Genomic DNA, 21,039 nt, shown 5'->3' with positions numbered 1-21,039 from the left:
TAATGTATCGAGCTCAGCTCGAAATTCAATTTAAGATGAATTAAATTTGCTCAGTAGAGTTAAGATAAATATCACATTTATATCCCTAATTGTATTCTTGTTCAAGGGCCCTAAACTATTTACTTGTAAGTTCGACAAATTCGATTCGAACTCCACCTAGGCCAAATGTTCAACATTTCTTTGGTGGGCGAGGCGCTCCCTGAATTATATGAACTCGAGAATAAAGTTGAGCATAAATACTTCGGACACGATACCCCCACTGTTGAGGGATTCATCAACTCCCATTAAACGACATTTTGAAGACTTTTCTAAAGAGAGTTTGACCTCCTCTTAATAGTCCAACATTCTACACATTGACAACATGGAAACCTAAGTAGAAGTTGGAGCTATTGATAGCTACAAATAGGTTTGAATATAAAATGAAAAGGATACATAATAAAATAGAAGAAACATTAGAACCAAAGCATGAAGCAAGGAATGGCATTTGTAAATGCAGCAGAATGAAAGAATGGACCACAATATTGTAGGAGTCTAAACTTATGGACCACATTTTGGGAGGGTCTAGCTTATATCGGTTGTATCTGTTTAGCTGTACTAATTTTGTATGAATAATATTTGCATAAATATCCGGTTTGCCAAGCAATCCCAACTAATCCATCATCATTTGCATGATTGTTTATACGATTTGATATACATGGAGAAAACCCTATAAGCTAAAACTGGCCTACACATCTGATCAAGTGGACATCTTACCAAAAGTATACATATATATATATGGGTTGAATTCAATTAATTTATATAACATTTTTTAAAAAAAATTGGTATGTCTTTTTTTTTTTTTTTCTGTTTGTATAAAAAGTATCCTCATGAAATCAGTAGGATGACAACTCTCCAACTAAACAACAGATTATATACTGAAATGATGTGGTGAATTATGGTAGCCATGAGAAGAAAATTTTGCAAAAGGAAAGACCTTCTTAGGGTCCCCTTTCTTCACTAGAGAAAATAAATCCCCTATACCTACTGGCAATTTTTCGAAGGGGTCCTCAAGCTGTCATAAAAATTTTAATTATTCAATACATATAATGTTTACATTTATGAAGAGAGTCAAATCTAATCAACATTTTAAGAAAAACAAGATTGTTTTTTTAAAAATTAAAATTTTAAACATAACAATACATTTTATGAATTCTTTTAATATTTTTATAATTTTTTAAACAATATTAAATTAACATAAAGTAAAAATAAATCATCACGTTGGTTATAGAACTGTCGTAGGCTTTGCAAGTGGTCAGGCAGGGTTGTACGAGTCCAGTTTTGGATAACAATTTTATGAATTTAATTTGCTTTGGTTTCACTTAAATTCTTATTTAATGATAAAGAAATCATTTAAAATTTTAATCATAAATTTGTATAATATTAATCTAAAATTAGTTTTTTCATTTTTTTTATAAAAAAATGCAAAACGTGCGAAATTTAGGGAAAACATAAATAAATAATTAGACGATTACCTTTAGATGTGAAAAGCTTGAAGAAAAACATTGTAGTTATTTACTAAATATTACATTTTTAAAATAATTATTATTAGAGAAAAAAATATTTTTAAAATATAGTCGGTCCTTTTTTATAACAACTACCTATTATAATAGTATTTTAGTATAATAGTCAAGTTTTTAGAAGAATCAATTTTTTATATTTTATTTTAATATTTTATAATAGCTTTTCACTTATAACAACAATATCTATAGTTATGAAATGCGTTCTTATTAAATTAGTTATCTATAGCAACACATGGTCTAAATTTTTAAGTAAAATTATAGCTATTTCATATAAGTAAGTCAATTAATTATCATTTATAAAATAAAATTGATCTTAATTAAAATATTATTTCAATAACATAAATAATCATATTTTATTAAATGAAAATAATTTTCAACGAGCAGAATTAAATATATCAATTCATAAACTATTAAGTTTCTTAGTTAAATATTCTGCTAAGAATTTGAAACAACATAAACTAATAAATTGATTACTTGAATTTAGTAACTCATAATTAATTAATTAATTAATTTTGGTAACTCATTGATTAATTGAACTTGTTAGATTTATGAATTTTATAATTAATCGTGTGAAAAAATGTAAAATAAAATATGTATAAAAGCAATAATACATACCCTATTGTATGTCTTTTAATTTTGTTGATTTGATTCCCGCTTTTCTTTTCTGAACATATTTCCCACTTTCTTTATTTGATGGAAATTCATGATATAAATTCTATGGTAAGTTTACAACAATTATCTCTCTATAACAATATGTTATACGTGTATAACAACCACATCTCTTTAACAAGTAAAATCTGGACAAACAAACAGAGCTGTTATAGAGAAGGTTTATCATAACTAAATTATGTTACACCTAGAGTTATTCATGACCGGGTAGATCAAGTTTGGGCTAGGTCTATATATGATGTTAGCACACTTTATATTTATCCAAGTCTAGCCTGACCTAAAATATGAGTTCTAGATTTTGTCCAAGCCCACCTATATTTGAAAATGGCTAACACAAACCTGTTTTAGGTCCAATCATATTATTTTTAATTTAGTATTTTTACTTTTTCCATTATATTTTCTTTTATTAGATTTTAGGGTAAACTGCACAATTAGTCACTAAAGTATGAGTAAGTTTTTGTTTTGGTCACTTAACTCAAAAATGTGCAATTTTGTCGCTAATGTTTTCTAAATTAATTTTTTTATGACCCAACTTTAAGTGACACTTTTTTAGTTGGTATAATAACAATTTTAGCCTTCAACTTTTTATATTTTTTGTTAATTTGGCTCTAATTCTATATAAAAATTATAAATGAAATAAAATTTATTTTAAAAAATAGAAATTTATATATAATAGTTCTAGAAAAAAAACTTGAATATGTTGTTGAAGAACTAATATGCACAGGAAATAGTTATCATTCAATATAATCCAATAACAAATTAAAACAAAAAAAAATTAAATCATTACATGCTTCCTCAGTGTTTCTCAAAATCAAATTAGTAATATCTTCAAGTTGAGTTTCATGCCCTTCAAAAACATCTAGAAGTTATATTATAGAGGCTTGTGAAATCGATTCTGATGCCTTTTTTATACAAAAAAGTACAAAATATACTACAAAATTTTCTTTTTCAAACTCAATTTAAATTTTCAATTCATTTAAATTATTTTCAAAACCCAAATTGTAAAAAAAAAAATTCTAGTCTATTTATTTTTGTTTCTTATAACAAAAAAGCTATGTCAAGAAATAAAAGAGGTGAAAAATAGAGAATCAATAATTTTACTTTATCTTTTTTTTTTCTATGTTATTTTAAGAAATTTGTATTGTATATTTTGGTAAAGATAAACAACAAAAATTTGGAGGGTTTAAAAACAAAATTTCCTAATTTTCTCACTTTTTTATTTTTGAAAATTTTATCTAACTTTTATATAATTTTTCATTTTTATAATTTTATAATTTTAAAAAATTTATTTTTTATTATTTTATATATTCATGGTCAAATTAATAGAAAGTATAAAAACTAAGAACTAAAATTGTAATTATATCAACTAAAAAAGTGTCACTTTACAGTTGGGAGGCCAAAAAAAAATACAATTCTAAAAACATTAGTAACTAATTGTAATTTTTTTAGTTAAGTGGTTAAAATGAAAATGTACTCATAATTTAGTGACTAATGGGTAACTTACCTGAACCTATGAGTCCTTATATAATAATCTTTTTAAAATCATTATTAAATCTATTTTTATATTTTATTGTTAATATTTATCATAATAGCCTTTTCAACTAAATATCAATAGTCATGAAATTTAGGAAACTAAGTAAGTATTATTATTTTAATAATAAAATCGAAATATTTGTTACTTCTAAGTATTATAATGATACTCACAAAATTTTAATTTATTAAAAACAATACATAAAAGAAGATGAGTGAGGAAGCCAGAAATCATCTTTCATATCTATTTCCTTCATTTATAACTTTTTTTTTTCCGATTGAGTCTTAGTTCAATTAATATGGATACTGTTACTAATGCATGTAGATATGAGTTTGAGTGCATTGAAGTGTATCATCCTCCTACTTATGAGTTAGAGTGGAGCTATAAGTAGTTCTAAACAAAGCAGTTATAATCAGAACCTATAATAAAATTATTTTATTTTATTTTTTCACCAAAAATAACTTTCAGTTTTATTTTTTGTACGGTCATTTACTACTTTTTTGTTAGTATGTTGTGTTGTATAAATGGCTTTTGGCTGAGTAGTATTTTGTCTTGTATAATAATACTAATGGAAAATATTTGATATGTTCAGTGAAATTTTTAAACTCCACAAACAAAGTTTAGAGGTTGACAAGTATTTTATAGAGATATAACAAAATATTAAAAAAAGAAATATATGACAATTTTTTAAAGTTATTTGTGGAATAAAAAATATATATCGTTAATGTACTAAACACTAACCCTAACAATAATTGTTATTTTAATAAAATAATATTTTATTATTTGACCATTTTATTTTTATTTGTATGCTTAAGAAACCTCTTATCTTATGATAGTAACTTGATAAATTATATTCATAATAATATCCTGATTCTAATTTTGATTTTATAAGGGTTAAATATGATTCAAAAGTATTTATTTTCATCTTCACAAAATAATAAGGCTATCTCTGAGTATTTTCTTAAAAAAAAAACTATGACCAAGTATATATGTGATTAATTATAACAAATTATAATATGTTCTTTTTTAGATGTTCTAAAAATACTATAACATTATATGGGTTTGTGTACACATTAAAAGTAAATTACAAATATATTTGCTTATACTTGTTTCTTACGTCATGTGTTACACGTGTATTTAAAAATATAAATATTTTTTTATAATTCATTAAAAATTTTAAATCAACTGAAAATTAATATTTTTAGAGATATAATTTTTAAGTACATATGATAATTTATAATTAAAAAAAAACAAATGAAGTGTCATATCATTTAATGAATGGGGGAGTTGAGTTAAATGACATTAAAAGAGTTAGAGAAAAGAAAATTAGAGAAAGTCTAATTCACAAATCTCCTAGTATTAGACTTTCATGCTTTTCAAATAAAAAGTTTGTTTGGTTATGAGACTTAAAAAGGTAGAAGTATAGGAAATAGTCTGAGGAAGGATTGTATTTTGACTCGTTTATTAAAAAATAGAGTAAATTAAATCTTTTCTTAAAAAATATCGATATCTGTTGTTAACGGATATTTTTTTAAATTTGTTGTTAACTAATTATTTGGATTTTTCAATTAAAACATGAAAATAAATGATGACATGCATTTGAAAACCCTTTACTGACTATCCCAAACTCATTTGTATCCCTTTATAATCTACAGCCATGTTCCCAAATGTAAAAAGATAAAACATTTTCATTCCAAAAATCATCCTCATTGCAACAGGGAAATTAGAAGAACACCCAAAATTTGTTGTGTTGATCAATAAGGTCAGAAGACACAATTCTTCCAAAGAAACTTTTACCTTCTTTGGCATGTCAGTTCATGGTCTAAATATTTTAGTTAGCTAATGATTTTTTTTATGTACCAAAAAAAGGGGTTTTCTTTGACATTTTAGTTAGCTCATGGTTTGGGATTTAGGGGTTAGTCAATAATGATTTACTCAATGAATCTCAAGATTTTGGGTTAGTAATGGTGTTAAAATTTATTGAATGAAGTGTAAGCAAACAATGGTGTTTATAAAACACCAAATTTGTTAAGTTGTTCAAAAAAGTAATTGGTTTTGTTAGAAAAAAAACTAGGCTAGTTTATAGAAGGTTTTCTTCGAAGAAACAAGGGAATTACCTTTCTTCATCACCATGTTGCAGCATAGGAAAAAGAAACATGAGGATTCAGTAATGGTTTAGGCATTTGGTTTTTTTTCGAAGAAAGAATGTAGTATGGAATTGTGGGGGCTTTTTTTTATTAATGTTAATTTGTTTGGTTATATTTGAAATTTAAGCTTTTTGAGGGTGAAAATAGGAGCAATCTTCCAAGTTTTGAGCATCCCTATAATTATGGAGAGTCGTATGTTATTTGTTAATATGGAAGTAAAGCTCCTAGATAAATTTAATGGAAAGACCACTACGTATAAGCGTAAAAATTACAATGTTTGCTATGGTGATAATAATTTGCATCAAGATTTTGTACTTGATTAGATATTACTTTTTGTAAATATTAAGTTGGGGAATGTGATTTTTTTTCATTGGTGTGGTCCTTTTATTGAAAATTTACGAACGAGAGAAGTGGTGATTGCTCTAAAAGATGCTTACAAAAAAATTCCGAAGGAAAATGTAGGGTTAAGAATTGATAATAGAACGTTAGACAAATTAGAGTAAATGCATCATATGATAAAGATTTGCACGATGAAATTGAAACTCTAAATATTAAAATTGATGTGTTACAAGATAAATTAAAGGATAACATAACTAACCAACAGAGATTAACGAACAAGAAGCTTAAACTTTTCATTTGGTCTCCATTGATGATTGATAGGATGCTAGGATAATAATGCATACATTTTGGGATTGAAAAAAATGTTGCTCACATGTTATCATTGGAGGTGAGGTGTTTTATTTTATGATGTAATTTTATTGTAATATCCATTACTTGATAATAAATTTTATTTTTGACGGAATATTCTCAAACTGCATATATCATTATATTTTTTTTATACTTTATTTTCATAATTATTGAATGTTTGATTAATCAATTTATAAACATGCTAATATAAAATACAGTATAACATGAAAGAGCAATCAATCCAAGTCAAGAGATGAGCACAAAAACTGAGAATGGCCAAGCACAAAGCATAACCTCAAACCACAAAGCAGAAAATGGAGAAAATTATACAACCTCATCAGCAACATAAATCAGATCCATGCAGCAAAGTATTTCACAACACCTAACAAAAACTGGAAACACAGAGCAAACTCAACTCGAAACAAATGCAACCCGAAACCAAATAACCCTTTAATACAGAACAGATAAAATAAGACAGCTTCTGCAGACTCCTGACCGAATGAAAAGTTTATGGAATTTGCATCATGTGGTAAAAGACCTACGCATTGAGTGCAACTTAAAAAAACCAACTATCTTTGCGACACTCTCCACTTGCACCCTTGTTTGAGTATCTCTCTATGCTACGCCAAACATAAGATGCATTCCATCCAAGGAAACTTTTTGTTAGAAAAGTATTTTGTTTTTCAGACTTGAAAAAACAGCGAGCTCTTGTAGTGAAGTAAACGTCATCCTTCCTTTGCATAGGAGTGTCATATTGTAAGCTTTAATGTCTCTAAGTTCGACTCCAAATTCTTTCTTCCATGGTAATCTAAAGCTCCCTTTACATGATGCATAAGAAGGTTCAATTTACAACTTTCAAGGAGTATATTCTCCTTTATTCTTTTTCACTAACATAAACAAATGTCCTTAATGTTTTTTTTTAATGGATGCTTTGTACGAAGATGGTTGACGAAGGGGTGTGATTGTTAAAGTCCTTTCTGATTCTAAGTATCATATCTATTTCAAGGCTACCAAAGAGGAAATGCAATTTAAACGCTCTGAGTTAAGGCTACACCAAGACTAGATTGACGGAAAATGGAATTCAGTTTCCTTAGGTGTGTATCTCTAAACCCTTCAATTCAGTATCTATGTTATTCAATGATATTGTTTTCTCAAAACCCTTCACATGGTTAATGTGCTTTTAAGTTTGCTGCTTGTTGATACACAGTATCAACGGAAGTAAAAAAAAGGAAGACAAGATGATCTTGAAGGAGGTTTTTGAGTAAGGAGACCAAAAACTTTCCGGAGAAAAAGAATATAAGTCATGGACCCTTTTGTTGGAACGCCGGCACCCCTACGGCCCAGCAGAAAAAATAAAACATCCGGCGATCTTAACTATGGATCTATGTGTGAGGAACGAATCGGGGTGAAAAAAGGTTTCAAAATTACTGAATGGTGATTCTGAGTAGACAGCGACGCCTCAGCAACGAGTAATCTGATCTACTATCGAACCAAGCCGCAATCTTTAATTACTCCGACCTCTACATAATCCACCTAGTTGACTATGAACGGAAGGAATCCCTAAACAGTTTTGGAGAAGACTTAACTTTGACAGCTGCTAAACTCACCAAGCAAAGAAAAACGAGATTTTATATCTTATTATTTTTTTAGGGTTTCTCAAAATTAAATAAATATAATAATGTTTTAAAAATTGAAAATTATAATTACATTAATTATAATAAAGATTTATGTAAACTATATTTATTTATATACGAACCAAAGTCATATTCTCATTATGTGTACAACAACCTTGTACATATAATGTGTTCGATATTTGATTACCCAATTAAATTAATTCTATAATTAATTTAATTCATGCGACAACCAAACACAATACCAATTATGTTTTATTCCGTTCAATTCAACTATAGGGTGTGACCCTGTAGGTTCTTGTAACGTTAGCAGTAATGTTAGAACGATTCCAATGTTACAAACAATGAGTGGCACCTAGCAATGCATCATTGCTATCTAAGTCACAAGAAATCATGATTCAACATAACTTTTTTATGATTAATCTTTTCATGCACTAATCCTTAAGTCCTTTATCTCTGGATTGAACACAAGTCATGGAATAGTCACACTTGTATAGTCCATTCCATGTTCCTTGATATCTTAAGTAGACTATGATATACAAATAAGTATGACATCTTATATCAACTTATTTGAGTATGGCCATGCATTTCTAGTCTCACTCAATCAAGTGGCCTAAGATATTACTCCCATTATGTAGGAGAGACTTATCCTATACCGATCAACCATATCCCTCTACATAGATTGTGGTATATCCAACATCAGCCTTTGTAGAAAACCAGTTACGGTTTAAGTTTGACTGTATCAAAATATACAACTCACGATATTGGGATTATGATGATCTCAAGTCTGAGGATCATATACATATTAATCACTATGAGTAATGTCGTGACAATTTCATAATAATCCAAGAAACATACTCATAACGGGTCAGTCCAATATGTTGTTCTCTAACACACATATTTATGCATCGATTCTGATACTCCATATCAATGAGAACTCTTTATCATCAATCAACTACATGTTAGTCTTAATGCATTATCGTTGTCCTATCCAATAATAATACTTGACTAAGGACCTTTTAAGAATAATCATACTATTCTTAGGACATTATCAGAAAACAGTTTATTTATACACACAGAAAAGAAACTAAAATAATAATGGTAACGCCTTATATTAATAAACATGATAAATCAAGTATGTTATTACAACTATCTCATGATTGATCTTTGGGCATACTCTAACACCTTTTGCATGTATCTCTCTCCTCAAATGGAGTGTCTGGGATTATACCATGGGTCTTTCAATCCGGATTTCGGGTCGAATCCCGATACAAGTTATTTTTATTATAATTATATAACACAACTATTTAAGTTTAGATTTAGTTATTTATTCCTTGTGTGTGATGTGATTTATCAATGTGTGTTACTTATTAACCAAAATGTCTAGTTGACCATGGTTTCATGTAGGCAACATTTTGATATCTATTGGATTTTAAGATCAATTGATCTTGACAGATTGTTCTTTCTGCTACTGCTTGCTTCTGAAAGCATACATCGGCAGGCATTGTTTTTTGAACTTTAAAGGAAACTTGCTTTATCTGCTGTTTAGCTTGTATTAGTTACATTGCTCCTGCTTGCTTTTGAAAGCATACATAGGTAGGCATCGGTTTTTGGACCTTAAAGGAAACTTGCTTTTACTGCTGCTTAGCTTGTATTGTTGCTGCTTGTTTCTGAACGTATTCATAAGCAGACAAGGGATTGTTTTTTCTGGACCTTAAAGGCAACTTGATCTCATTTGTAAAATACATGTATGTCAACATTTGAACTCATTTTAGAGTGTTATTGTTGCCAGAGGAATACTGCATATTGTCTTTAACAACAAATCCTTCCTTTTTATCATCCTTTCATTCCACCTATGCTCATTTACAAGAAAATAAAGGCTGTCCACATTTGCCTCATCATGTGGTAAAAGACCTAGGCATTGAGTGCACCTTAAAAGAACCAGCAACCGTAGCCAAATATCTGTGTGACACTCTCCACTTACACTCTTGTTTGAGTACCTCTTTAGCGCTCATGCTACGCCAAACATAAGATGCATTCCACCCAAGGAAACTTTTGGTTAGCAAAATATTTTTCTTTCAAGACTTTAAAAACAACGAGCTCTTGTTGTAAAGTAAACGTCACCCTCGCTTTGCATATGAGTGTCGTATTGAAAACTTCAGTATCTCTAAATTCGAGTCCAACTTCTTTCTTCTAACATAATACGTTTCATTTGCGCCATGGTAATCTAAAGGCTTCCTTTAGATGCAAAAGGAGGTTCAGTTCACAACTTTCAAAGAGTATATTCTCCTTTGTTCCTTTTTCATTGACATAAAATAAATGCCTTTGGATAACAATGGTAAGATTACTTCACCTCACCGCACCACCGTTTTTTTTATCGGAGCATTAAGCTCTAGTTGGTAGAATCAACCTCCAGTGGAGGGGTTTTTGACCCCTATAACAGTTTGGTTCCAGCTACTTGCATTTTTTTTACTTTTAACTAGTTTCTCATGTGATGTGCGTTTCAGTATTTAAACTTTTTTTAAATAAAAACGTAGGCCTTCTTTGATAATTCAAAATTTAATTCAACTTAAAAATAATATTTTTGGTCGTTTAACTTTTAAACATATTTAATAATTTATAATAAAAACAAACAAATGAATTGACATATCATTTAAATACTAAGAAAAGATTAATATCTATTCTTTTGAGTGTGTTTTGTTATTTGGATAGATGAGAGTTAGGTCTTACAAAATTTTTTGATTGAAAGTCTTGGATTGGCTGAAAATTTGAAATGGAGCAAAAAGCAAAGGAGTCAAGCGGTAAGCGAGCACTGAAAAAGGTGTGTCGTCGAGAGGAGGATCCACGAGATGTGAAGAGCCATGGATTGATGGAGGGTGGTGGTCTACTGTTATTTAAGTCAATGCTTACAAATGGAATGTCGGCTACAAAGAATGAAGAGGATTATGAGAGTGATGAGTTTGATCTAAACGAGGGTGATATTATTACGTCCGTTGTTGATGGGATGCCAGACATTCGTTTTTTTGAGAGAGTGCATACTTTGGTCCAGAGAAGTATGACAAAATTGATGGTAATTAAAATGTTGGGAAGAAAAATCAGGTTTAATGACTACTATATAATGAAGTTTCAAGCCAAGAGAGACTATGAGAAAGCTTTGACAGAGGGGTCGTGGGTGATCTACGGTCAATACTTGATGGTGTAGCCTAGGTCCCCACTATTTAGCACGCAGGATGAATATCCTATACAGGTGGTTGTATGGATACGACAACCATGTTTCCTTAGTGCGTAGTATAAGAGATGTTTACTGGAGGCAGTAGGAAACTCAATTGGACAAGTAGCCAGAATGGATGATAACATTGAAAATGGTTATCAAGAAAGGTTTACACGACTGGCGATTACTGTCGATCTTCGCCAACCGTTGATATCGAAATTGAGAATAAAGGGTAAAGTATAAAGGGTTGAGTATGAAAGCTTACTTAATGTTTGTATGAAATGTGGTTGATTTGGTCATGTGATATGGACACTTTTATTGTAATAAGAATTTTAGTTTATTATAAATTAGCTTTTATTAAAAGTTGTAGTTTTACTTATTTTCTCTATTAAATTAGGTTTTTATTTCTTTCATAAACTCTAAGTTAAGAATTCTATTTTATGTCATTTAGGACTCTTTCCTTTGTTATTTATAGTTTATAAATATGAAATAAAGAGGTAAACAATTATTCTATAAAAAAAAGTTATTTTAGAAGGGGTCTAGTCAAGGACAAATTTGCCTTTTTGAGTAACCATAGGTCAAAGTAAGAATTCTCACTCGTTTAAACTTGTGACTAAATCTTATGCCAAAGCACATAACAACTTGGTATCAGAGCCTTCTGTCATGGGTGACGAAGAGACTTTGGCAGCCAAACTAGATACTTTCATGGCACAAATAACTACAAGGCAACAGGCATTAAAAGAGCAGATGGCGGTGTTCTCTTTCGGTCCAAAAGATAGCAAAAGGGTATTTAGAGAAAAATAGCGAGGGACAAGGCAGCAGCAAAGGCAGAAAAAGAAATTCAGGCACACAACAAAGTGGGTTCATAGTGCCACGATACTTTAAGATGTAATTTTCCACTTATGATGGTGTTGAAGATCATTTAGGGTGGTTAAAAATATATGAATTTTTTTTTGGCAATCAACGAACTAACAAAATAGGTTTACCTTTATTCCATCTCTTAAGAGAAACACGATTGTGGTTTGATCAAATGGAAGAAGAAGAGGCAAATCCTGATTAGGGGCATTTCAAATAGTATTGTCATGTAATATTTAAGCCACCTATGAGTAATAACCCCTTAGGGGAACTTGCTAACCTAAGACAAACTAGGATTGTGGAGGAATATCAACACCAATTTCAATCACTATTGGCTAAGACTGCTAATCTTAAACCTCGACAACAAGTAAATCTCTAAACTACTAGATTGGTAGAGGAACTTAAAATTGATATTGAGATGCAACAACTCAAAAACCTTGGAGTTGCAATGAATATGGCTCAAACATTGGAATGTAAACAAAATGTCTCTTCCAAACTATCGTCTTGAGCCATCTTGGACTGGCCAACTTCCCAAAACACTGGCAACAATTCAATCATTCCAAAGGGAAGGGACAAACAACGGAACCAACAGGGAATAATAGCAAAATAGGTTCTTTTATACCATTTATTAATAGATTAACACGGGATAAAATGGCGAAAAGAAAGGCTAAGGGGATATGCTATAATTGTGACGTGTCCTATTCCATGGGACACAAATGTAAAAGGTTATTTTGGATAGAAATAACAAATGTTGAAGGCAAGCAAGATGAAGATGAAGTAGATTTTGGATAAGTTCTGAAGCTTATTGTGAATTTGAGCTTGAGGACAAGCTCAACTCCGAAAAGGGGAGTAATGATATGGACGCTTTTATTGCAATAAGAATTTTAGTTTATTATATTAGGTTTTATTAAGAGATTTAGTTTTACTTATTTTCTCTATTATATTAGGTTTTTATTTCTTTTATAAATTGTAAGTTAGGAATTCTATTTTATGTCAATTAAAACTCTTTCTTTTGTTATTTACAATTTATAAAAGGCTATCAATATGAAATAAAGAGATAAAAAAAATTATTCTATAAAAAAAACATTATTTTGGAAGGAGTTTAGTAAATAACAAATCTACCTCTTTTGAGTAAACATAGGTTAAAGTAAGAATTCTCACTCGTCTAGACATGTGACTAGATCTTATGCCAAGGTGTATAAATGAGGGATGCTCGAAAATTATAGCAAAGAGAGGATCGGACTCCAATGGTAGAGTTGAAGAGGACAGATAAAACCACCAATAGTAAAGCCACCATCAACGGCGAAACTTGACAGAAAATCTGAAAAAGGCCCCTAGGGACATGGATGACAATATCCAAAAATTATAGGCAACAATCAATGAGGAAATTAGCAGAGGATAAGGAGCTTACATCGACAATCATAGGATCAAGATTTATTGTGATTGCTAATTCTATTTATGAGAAAGAATCATCGGAACCGTCGATGACAAAAATTATGAAGAGGCGAAGTGGGAATAATGAGGTGGGTAGAATAAACAAGCATAAAAGTGACTTGGTGAGTGGCCCTAAGCCCAATAAGAAAAGTGACCCAATTAGCAAAGATAGTGTGGTGATGGCAATAAGGGCACGAGAATTCTACAATAGACAATGATTTTGGAGGAGCTTGGGTTGATACAAGCGAAAATAGGATCGTCAGGGTTGAAAGGCTTAAAGGGAAAACATTTAATGCTAAACGGGTCTTCAACCTCAATACCACCAAACCTAGTTGACACAAGAATAGATGCTTAGAGGAAAGTATGATTTTGGTGAATGAGGCAACGACTACAATGGCATCTGCCGTTGCTATGGTAGTAGATGAACAAATTGGGAAAGGTGGAAACAAAGGGGAAAGCAAATGGTTTTGTTAAGTGAGAGCCCATGGTAATTGCGCATATAGAGATGAGTGGTCTGCTACTCGATTTTTTCTAATTTTCTTTTGTTATAAATAAAGCTTTTTTTTGTGTTGAATTGCTAAAGATGTTCACATCCAAGGTTTTTTTAGTAGTTAGCGAAACACACATGGGAAACCATTAGATCATGCCTTAAAACAAGATTCAAAAATAGTAGAAAACTCAAGTTTGAAACGTTTTGCGTGCTGGGTCCAAAAGTGACCCAATTTGCATTTGAAAACATATTTTGTGAAAATAGTTTAAAAATGATGTATACAAATCTTCTCTTTCACAAAATTGCTTTAAAATAATTTCGAGTTTATAACATTACCGCAATACCAGCACGCACATATCAGAAATTACGAACAAAGTCAACCTTAGGTTGCACAACTAGTTTATCAAACAGAAGACATGTCTCTTTGAAAAAGTTATATCCAACCTAGCTCGCAAAGAGCACGCAGAATGAAACATTATCACAAATCTCACAAAAGCCCATGCTTTTAAGGAGCATGCAGAGTGAAGCTCACAAAAGCTCATGTTTTTAAAGAAACATACAAAGTTCATAGCTTAAAATAGATCTTTTCATAAATATTACTTTTGGGTTTTGAAAACAAGGTTTTCCTTAAAAAAACTATACCCATAAACTGACAGTTACCGATCACTCACCGAAAAATAGGGTAACTTAAATGATTTTGGTTTTGCTTTTATCCTTGATAGAAGATGGTCTGGCTAGTTCACAACGAACAAACATATTACTAACAGAACATTCAGAATTCACACATGCATATGAATCTAGCTCTAAGGACAATCAACCCTAACAAGACATGGACTTACCCATTTACTACAAATGGGATGTTCAAAACAGAGACTTAACAACAGTATATTCTGTGAAGATTTTCACCAAATCAAAGGTCTTATATATAGACCTAAGAGTCTTAGATATCTTTGGATACTTTATCAAATTTAAGAAAGACATTACATGCACGTAAAGAATTCCTAGATAAACTAAATCACTTTATCTAATCTATCTTTGACCAGCAAATACAGTTCGTTACACAGACTGGAGAACCCCAGCTCACCTTACACATTAGCCATCACACCTCGCAATGGAACTGACAAACCTCTTACCACTTTATTTGGCGTACATTCCTGCTAGCTAATCCCCTTGTTGAAACTTCCTTGGCCATGAATTCCGATTGTGATAGTATCAAGGCAAGTTTAACTGATCTCGAAAAGTGAAAATTCATGACCTTAGACAATTTTAGTAGTTTTAAATGCGTCTAAGCAATCCCTACTTTCAAAAGTGAAAATTCACAAAAGTTCTTCGGTACACCAAAATAGAGCGAAAGCAAATCACAAAAGACAAAAGAAACAATAGATTAAAAAAAAGCTCTCGAAATATTTTATAGCTCTAAATGAGATGATTACAAATAAATGAGATCTCTAATTGAACTTCTAAAAAATCCAATGATACAATATAAATTACATCAACGGTTTATATTAAAGTTTTAAAACATATTAACCATAGTAACATTAATTTTATTGGAGTATTCCACTAAGCCATCAAAGCTTCAAATAGATAAATTTATACAATGTTCCATAATTCAAGATAATTAAAGTGAGATAAACAAGTCCATTTAACTAGTTGAACTTCATGAGAAATTTTGTGTGCATTCATCACAGGCTTTAATTCACAACCTATAAGACAAGCATAACTAAACATAAGTGCCAAGTTCAAATTCAACATCATTGTACTCTATCATAAATTGTTTTCGTGTTGCTAAGCTTGTTGAAGCTTGGCATGATGAGTTGTAAAGCCTCATTAATAGTTATCAAGGGATTGGTCCACAATATCAACTTTAGAGGACCCAGAATCACACAAGAAATCTTACGATCATAAAATACTTGCGATAGCAATCTGTACAAGGCTCATCAAGTTTTAACAAAACTCTACCCAAATAACCTAGTCAACCCACTACTTAGGTTACCCCGGCAAAGCAATGTACATACATCACAATTATGTGATTGACTATCTTTATTTAACCATCAAACTCGGATAGTAGGCAAAGGAAAAAGCTAACTTTGATACACAAATACAAAAAGTTTCTTCCAAAAATAACTTCCTAATCACAAACAAGGGATTCAAGAAACCCATTCAAACAAACCACTTAATCAAAGAAAATTTGAGCACAAAAATAACATTATAAGGATGGGGGTAGGCAAATAAAATACGCATGCTAGGAAAATTGATCAACCACCACAAAGAGAAATACGGTCCAACCAAAGACGTAGCCAAACTGATAACCTGCAACAATACGATTTTCTTAACCAAATGGGCAGAAAACAAAGAACTTGACATTCCATGGAGAAATAAGTTCAATAACATCTTCTGGTTTGAGTATGTGTGTATGTGTGCAAAAGCGTAACATAATACATAACCACAATAATGATAACTAACCTTTTCTTATAAACAAGTCTCGAAAAAACCTCTTCGAATAAGAATAATCGGTTTTATCTTCAAACCGAAAAGAACGACAGTAGTGAAACTACGAGACAAACTCAGATGGATATGACTTACAAAGCACCTATTAAACACGCATTAACCAGTACTAATGAACAACGAAGCAAGAATGATATCATAAAAATTAAATTTCTCAAAGGGAACCAAATTGTCGAAGGATGGGGCAAGTAAACATACCTCTATAAAAGTTGACGCTTTCATTTCGTTAATCTTATCATATTTTTGCTTTTTCATGCCAGCTTTTAGCCCCTGCCAGGGAAGGCTGAAGCAAAGAAATGGTGCAAACTGAATCAAATTCAAAATCAATGTAGAGGAAAACTAAGAACAAAGATTCAATAACAAGAAACGATATAGAACCATGAATCAAATGAGGGTGATCATATACATAACCTTGATATATGATTTCATCTATGATATATGATTTACTGCTACTAGTTGAGTCACAAAATAACACTACTTAGCAATTCCAAGGTGAGCGTTAACACTTGCTTAACGAGCAATGCCTGTGAGGTTTTTGTTTTCTCTGCAGCAAAAGAATACGATCAATCATTTCACAAACAAACATATTTATATTCGGTATATAAATATAAATATGATTTTCCTCGAATTGTACAAAATGCATAGGCATTGGGGTTAAGGTTTAAATTAGGGTTAGGGTTTAAGGTTTTAAAGTTTGTGTTAGGGTTTAAGGGTTGTATTTAGGGTTTAAGGTTTAAAAATTTGTGTTTATGGTTTAATGTTTAGAATTTAGGGTTAAGATTTAGTGTTTTAGGGTTTTAAAGTTTATGGTTTTAAAGTTTAGGATTTTAAAGTTTATGTTTTGGGTTTTAGGGTTTATAATTTTAGAGTTTAAAGTTTGTGTTTAGGGTTTAAATTATGGGTTAAAGTTTTAAGGTTTATAGTTAAGGTTTTATGGCTTATGATTTTAGGGTTTTAATATTTATGTTTAGGGTTTTATTGTTTATGATTTTAAAGTTTATAGTTTAAGGTTTAAAGTTTATGATTTATATTTAAGGTTTAAGGATTGTGTTTAGGGTTTAAATTAGGGTTTAAGGTTTTAGTATTTATAGTTTGTTTTTAGGGTTTAAGGTTTACTATTTATGGTTTAAGTTTTAGGGTTTATGATTTAGTATTTGTATTCATGTTTTGAGGTTTAAGGTTTAGTGTTTTAAGGTTTAACATTTTAGGGTTTATTATTTAGAGTTTAAAGTTTAAGGGTTAAGGTTTAGTATTTATAATTTATAGTTTTAGGGTTTTAAGGTTTAATGTTTATGCTTTATAATTTAGAGTTTAAGGTTTTAAAGTTTAAATATGTAAAGTTTAGGGTTTAAAATTTAGGGTTTAGAGTTTATAATTTAAAGTTTAAGGTTGTTAGTGTTTAGGGTTTAGGATTTTAAGGTTTATAATTTAAGGTTTTAAGATTTTAGGATTTAGGCATTTGAAGTTTAGGGTTTAGGGTTTATGATTTAAGGTTTAGGGTTTAAGTATTTAAGGTTTAGGGTTTATAATTTAAGGTTTATGCATTTAAAGTTTAAGGTTTAAGGTTTATATATTTGAAGTTTAAGGTTTAGGATTTAGGGTTTAAGGTTTAAAGTTTAGAGTTTTAAGGCTTATGTATTTGAGATTTAGGGTTTAAAATTTATGATTTAGTGTTTAGGGTTTTAGAGTTTAAGATTTAGAGTTTTAAGGTTCAGGGTTTAAAGTTTTATTGTTTAGGTGTTTGAGATTTAAGGTTTGAGAGTTTAAGGTTTAAGGTTTAGAATTTAATATTTAAGGTCATTTGAGGTTTAGGGTTTAATGTTTAGATATTTAGGGATTAGTGTTTATGTTTTTAAGGTTTAGAGTTTTAAGGTTTTAGGGTTTATGCATTTAAGGTTTAAGATTTAGGGTTTAATATTAATATTTAGGAGTTTGAAGTTTAAGGTTTAGGGTTTAAGTTTTAAGTTTAAGGGTTTAGTGTTTAAGGTTTAGGGTTTTAAGGTTTAAGATTTAGGGTTTTAATATTGATGATTTAGTATTTGTATTCATGGTTTAAGGTTTATGGTTTTTGATGTAGAGTTTTAAGGTTTAGTAATTAAGATTATGGTTTTAGAATTTAGTGTTTAAAATTTAGGATTTAGTGTTTAGGGTTTAAGTTTATGATTTATGTTAAGGTTTATGGCTTATGATTAAGGGTTTAGGGTAACGTGGACTTACTTCCTCCTTGAAGAAGTGGGTGCTTGGTCTTTGCAGATTTCTGCAAAAAGGAAGAGAGAAGCAAAGTGTCAAATTAGAAAATAAAATTACTGTTTTGTGCCCATTACTGTTATAATGATTAGGAATAGGAAATTTTCATTTATTCACAATCACACCTAGAATGACGCACATTTGACCATGGAATGTGTTCTATTCCTATGAACAGGGCAAATCCCGACAACATGGTTAGGGATTATGATGATCAATGACTAAAAGAAGTAGAAAAATGAAATCTTTTCAAGAAAAAAGCTAAAAAATCAAAGGGAAAAATTAGAGATTCATATCCCGAATCTCTCTTCCCACTGAATGATTTAATCAAGAATGCATAGAGGTTAGTATAAATCCTGAGATGACTGTAACTGAATGCTAGAAGTTTTATAAGTACTCACCCGCACTCGGGAGCTGCCACCGATCTGTAGGTACTTTAATACTGTCCAGTCAATGATGATAACTAACCTTCTCTTACAAACAAGTCTGGAAAAAGCCTCTTCAAATAGGAATAATCGGATTTATCTTCAAACCGCAAAGATCGACAGTAGTGAAAATACGAGACAAACTCATATGGATATGACTTACAGAGCACCTATTAAACACGCACCTATTAAACAACGAAGCAAGAGCGATATCATAACAATTAAATTTCTCAAAGAGAACCAATCTGTCCATGGACGGGGCAAGTAAACATATTATTTTCGCTAATCTTATCATATTTTTGCTTTTTCGTGCCAGCTTTTTAGCCCCTGCCAGGGAAGGCTGAAGCAAAGAAATTGTGCAAACTGAATCAAATTCAAAATCAATGCGAAGGAAAACTATGAAAAAAGATTCAGCAGCAAGAAACAGTATAGAACCATGAATGAAATGAGCATGGGGTGATCATATACACAACCTTGCTCTCAGGAAATACAGAAGCACATAACCAAGGGATTCCAAATCATCTCTGCCGTTAAAATAGAAGAATGTATTATAAAAAGTAACAAGTAAACTTTCATCTGTGATATATGATATACTGCTACTATTTGAGTCGTAAAATAAGACAACTTACCAATTTCAAGGTGAGTGTTAACACTTGCATAACGAGCAGTGCCTGTGAGGTTTTTGTTTTCTCTGCAGCAAAAGAATCTGATCAGTCGTTTCGCAAACAAACATATTTGGATACCAGCTTCAATGTGAATTGAAATGCACTCTCATTTTGGTTAACAAGGGGCAATTGCTGAAGAGGTTTAGGGGGTAAAAAAGAAACTGAGTGAGATTTTTGAAAAGGGTATTATAGATGGAAACATAAATGGGGACTCAAGTACTTCTCCTTGTTTTGCTGGCAAACTTTAAAGTCTTCTGCACTACCTCATGGGTTTTGTCATGAACGCTTGTAAGGCTCTACAAAAGATGTGGAAACCTGTGGGAAGGGTAAACAGTGAAACCCAGTTTTTATTTCTTACCATAATCCACTGAAAGCCTTTCAAGAAGCAATAATCCAAGCACGAAACACCAAAAAGGTTAATTTAGAAGAAAAAAACCCAACTTTCGAACATTTATTGCTTACTTGTGAAGTGGCATCTGGCAAAGTTATTTACAGCATCTTCTTTGGCACTAATAAGGTGTTCAGGGTGGAATAATTGACGATAAGCCCCGGTTCTAACTTCATCAACTACAGTCGGTTCAAGATTCAAAAAAATAGAACGAAGGGCATGTTTCCCGGTGCCGGTTTCACTGAAAAAGGTGTTGAAAGAATGGTCTCCACCTTCGACTGTTCTGTTACCCAAAAATAAAGAAAGAAGATTACATACCAAGCGAAGAAAAAGAAGAAAATATTGAGTTTATATGGTAAAAAGAACACAAAAAGACCTGAATGTCATGTTCAAGACAGTAGAGCTCCCAACAGGCGTTACCAGCTTGACCAATGTGAACTGAAATGCACTCTCATTTTGGTTAACAAAGGGATATTGCTGAAGAGGTTTAGGGGGTAAAGAAGAAACTGGATGGGGCTTAGAAACTGCTATAAATCAAGAAGAAAAGAACAAGGAGAGTTCTTTTTCGAAGAAATTGGTTGGGAAACGACTAGATATG

The 21,039-nt window shown here is 30.9% G+C and overlaps 1 protein-coding gene across 16 annotated transcripts; it reads right to left on the bottom strand.

Annotated features, from left to right (window-relative positions):
* Positions 1-16,095: 16,095 nt before the first annotated feature.
* Positions 16,096-21,023, bottom strand: LOC107958621 (tubulin alpha chain). Of its 16 annotated transcripts, XR_005916425.1 has the most exons (12): positions 20,818-21,023; positions 20,516-20,724; positions 20,317-20,368; positions 20,018-20,079; positions 19,862-19,912; positions 19,574-19,728; positions 19,365-19,488; positions 18,937-18,976; positions 17,131-17,263; positions 16,918-17,002; positions 16,678-16,804; positions 16,096-16,524 (listed from the first exon to the last, which is right to left on the bottom strand). XR_005916425.1 is itself a non-coding variant. In XM_041097991.1 (7 exons), the coding sequence occupies exons 1-5, from the start codon at positions 20,826-20,828 to the stop codon at positions 19,869-19,871; spliced, it is 378 nt and encodes a 125-aa protein (XP_040953925.1). In that variant the 5' UTR covers positions 20,829-21,023; the 3' UTR covers positions 18,937-18,976; positions 19,365-19,488; positions 19,574-19,868. The 16 variants fall into 16 exon arrangements, 5 of the variants coding, with proteins under 5 accessions (XP_040953925.1, XP_040953923.1, XP_040953924.1 ...); XR_005916427.1 differs by having other exon boundaries at positions 19,365-19,728; positions 20,274-20,368; XR_005916423.1 differs by lacking the exon at positions 19,574-19,728 and having other exon boundaries at positions 19,365-19,558; positions 20,274-20,368.
* Positions 21,024-21,039: the final 16 nt, after the last annotated feature.

This window comes from Gossypium hirsutum, chromosome D07 (genome assembly GCF_007990345.1).
Source record: "Gossypium hirsutum isolate 1008001.06 chromosome D07, Gossypium_hirsutum_v2.1, whole genome shotgun sequence".
Classification (NCBI taxonomy): domain Eukaryota; kingdom Viridiplantae; phylum Streptophyta; class Magnoliopsida; order Malvales; family Malvaceae; genus Gossypium; species Gossypium hirsutum.
The sequence above is the reverse complement of the archived record's forward strand: the minus strand, read 5'-3'. Positions and strand labels throughout refer to the sequence as shown.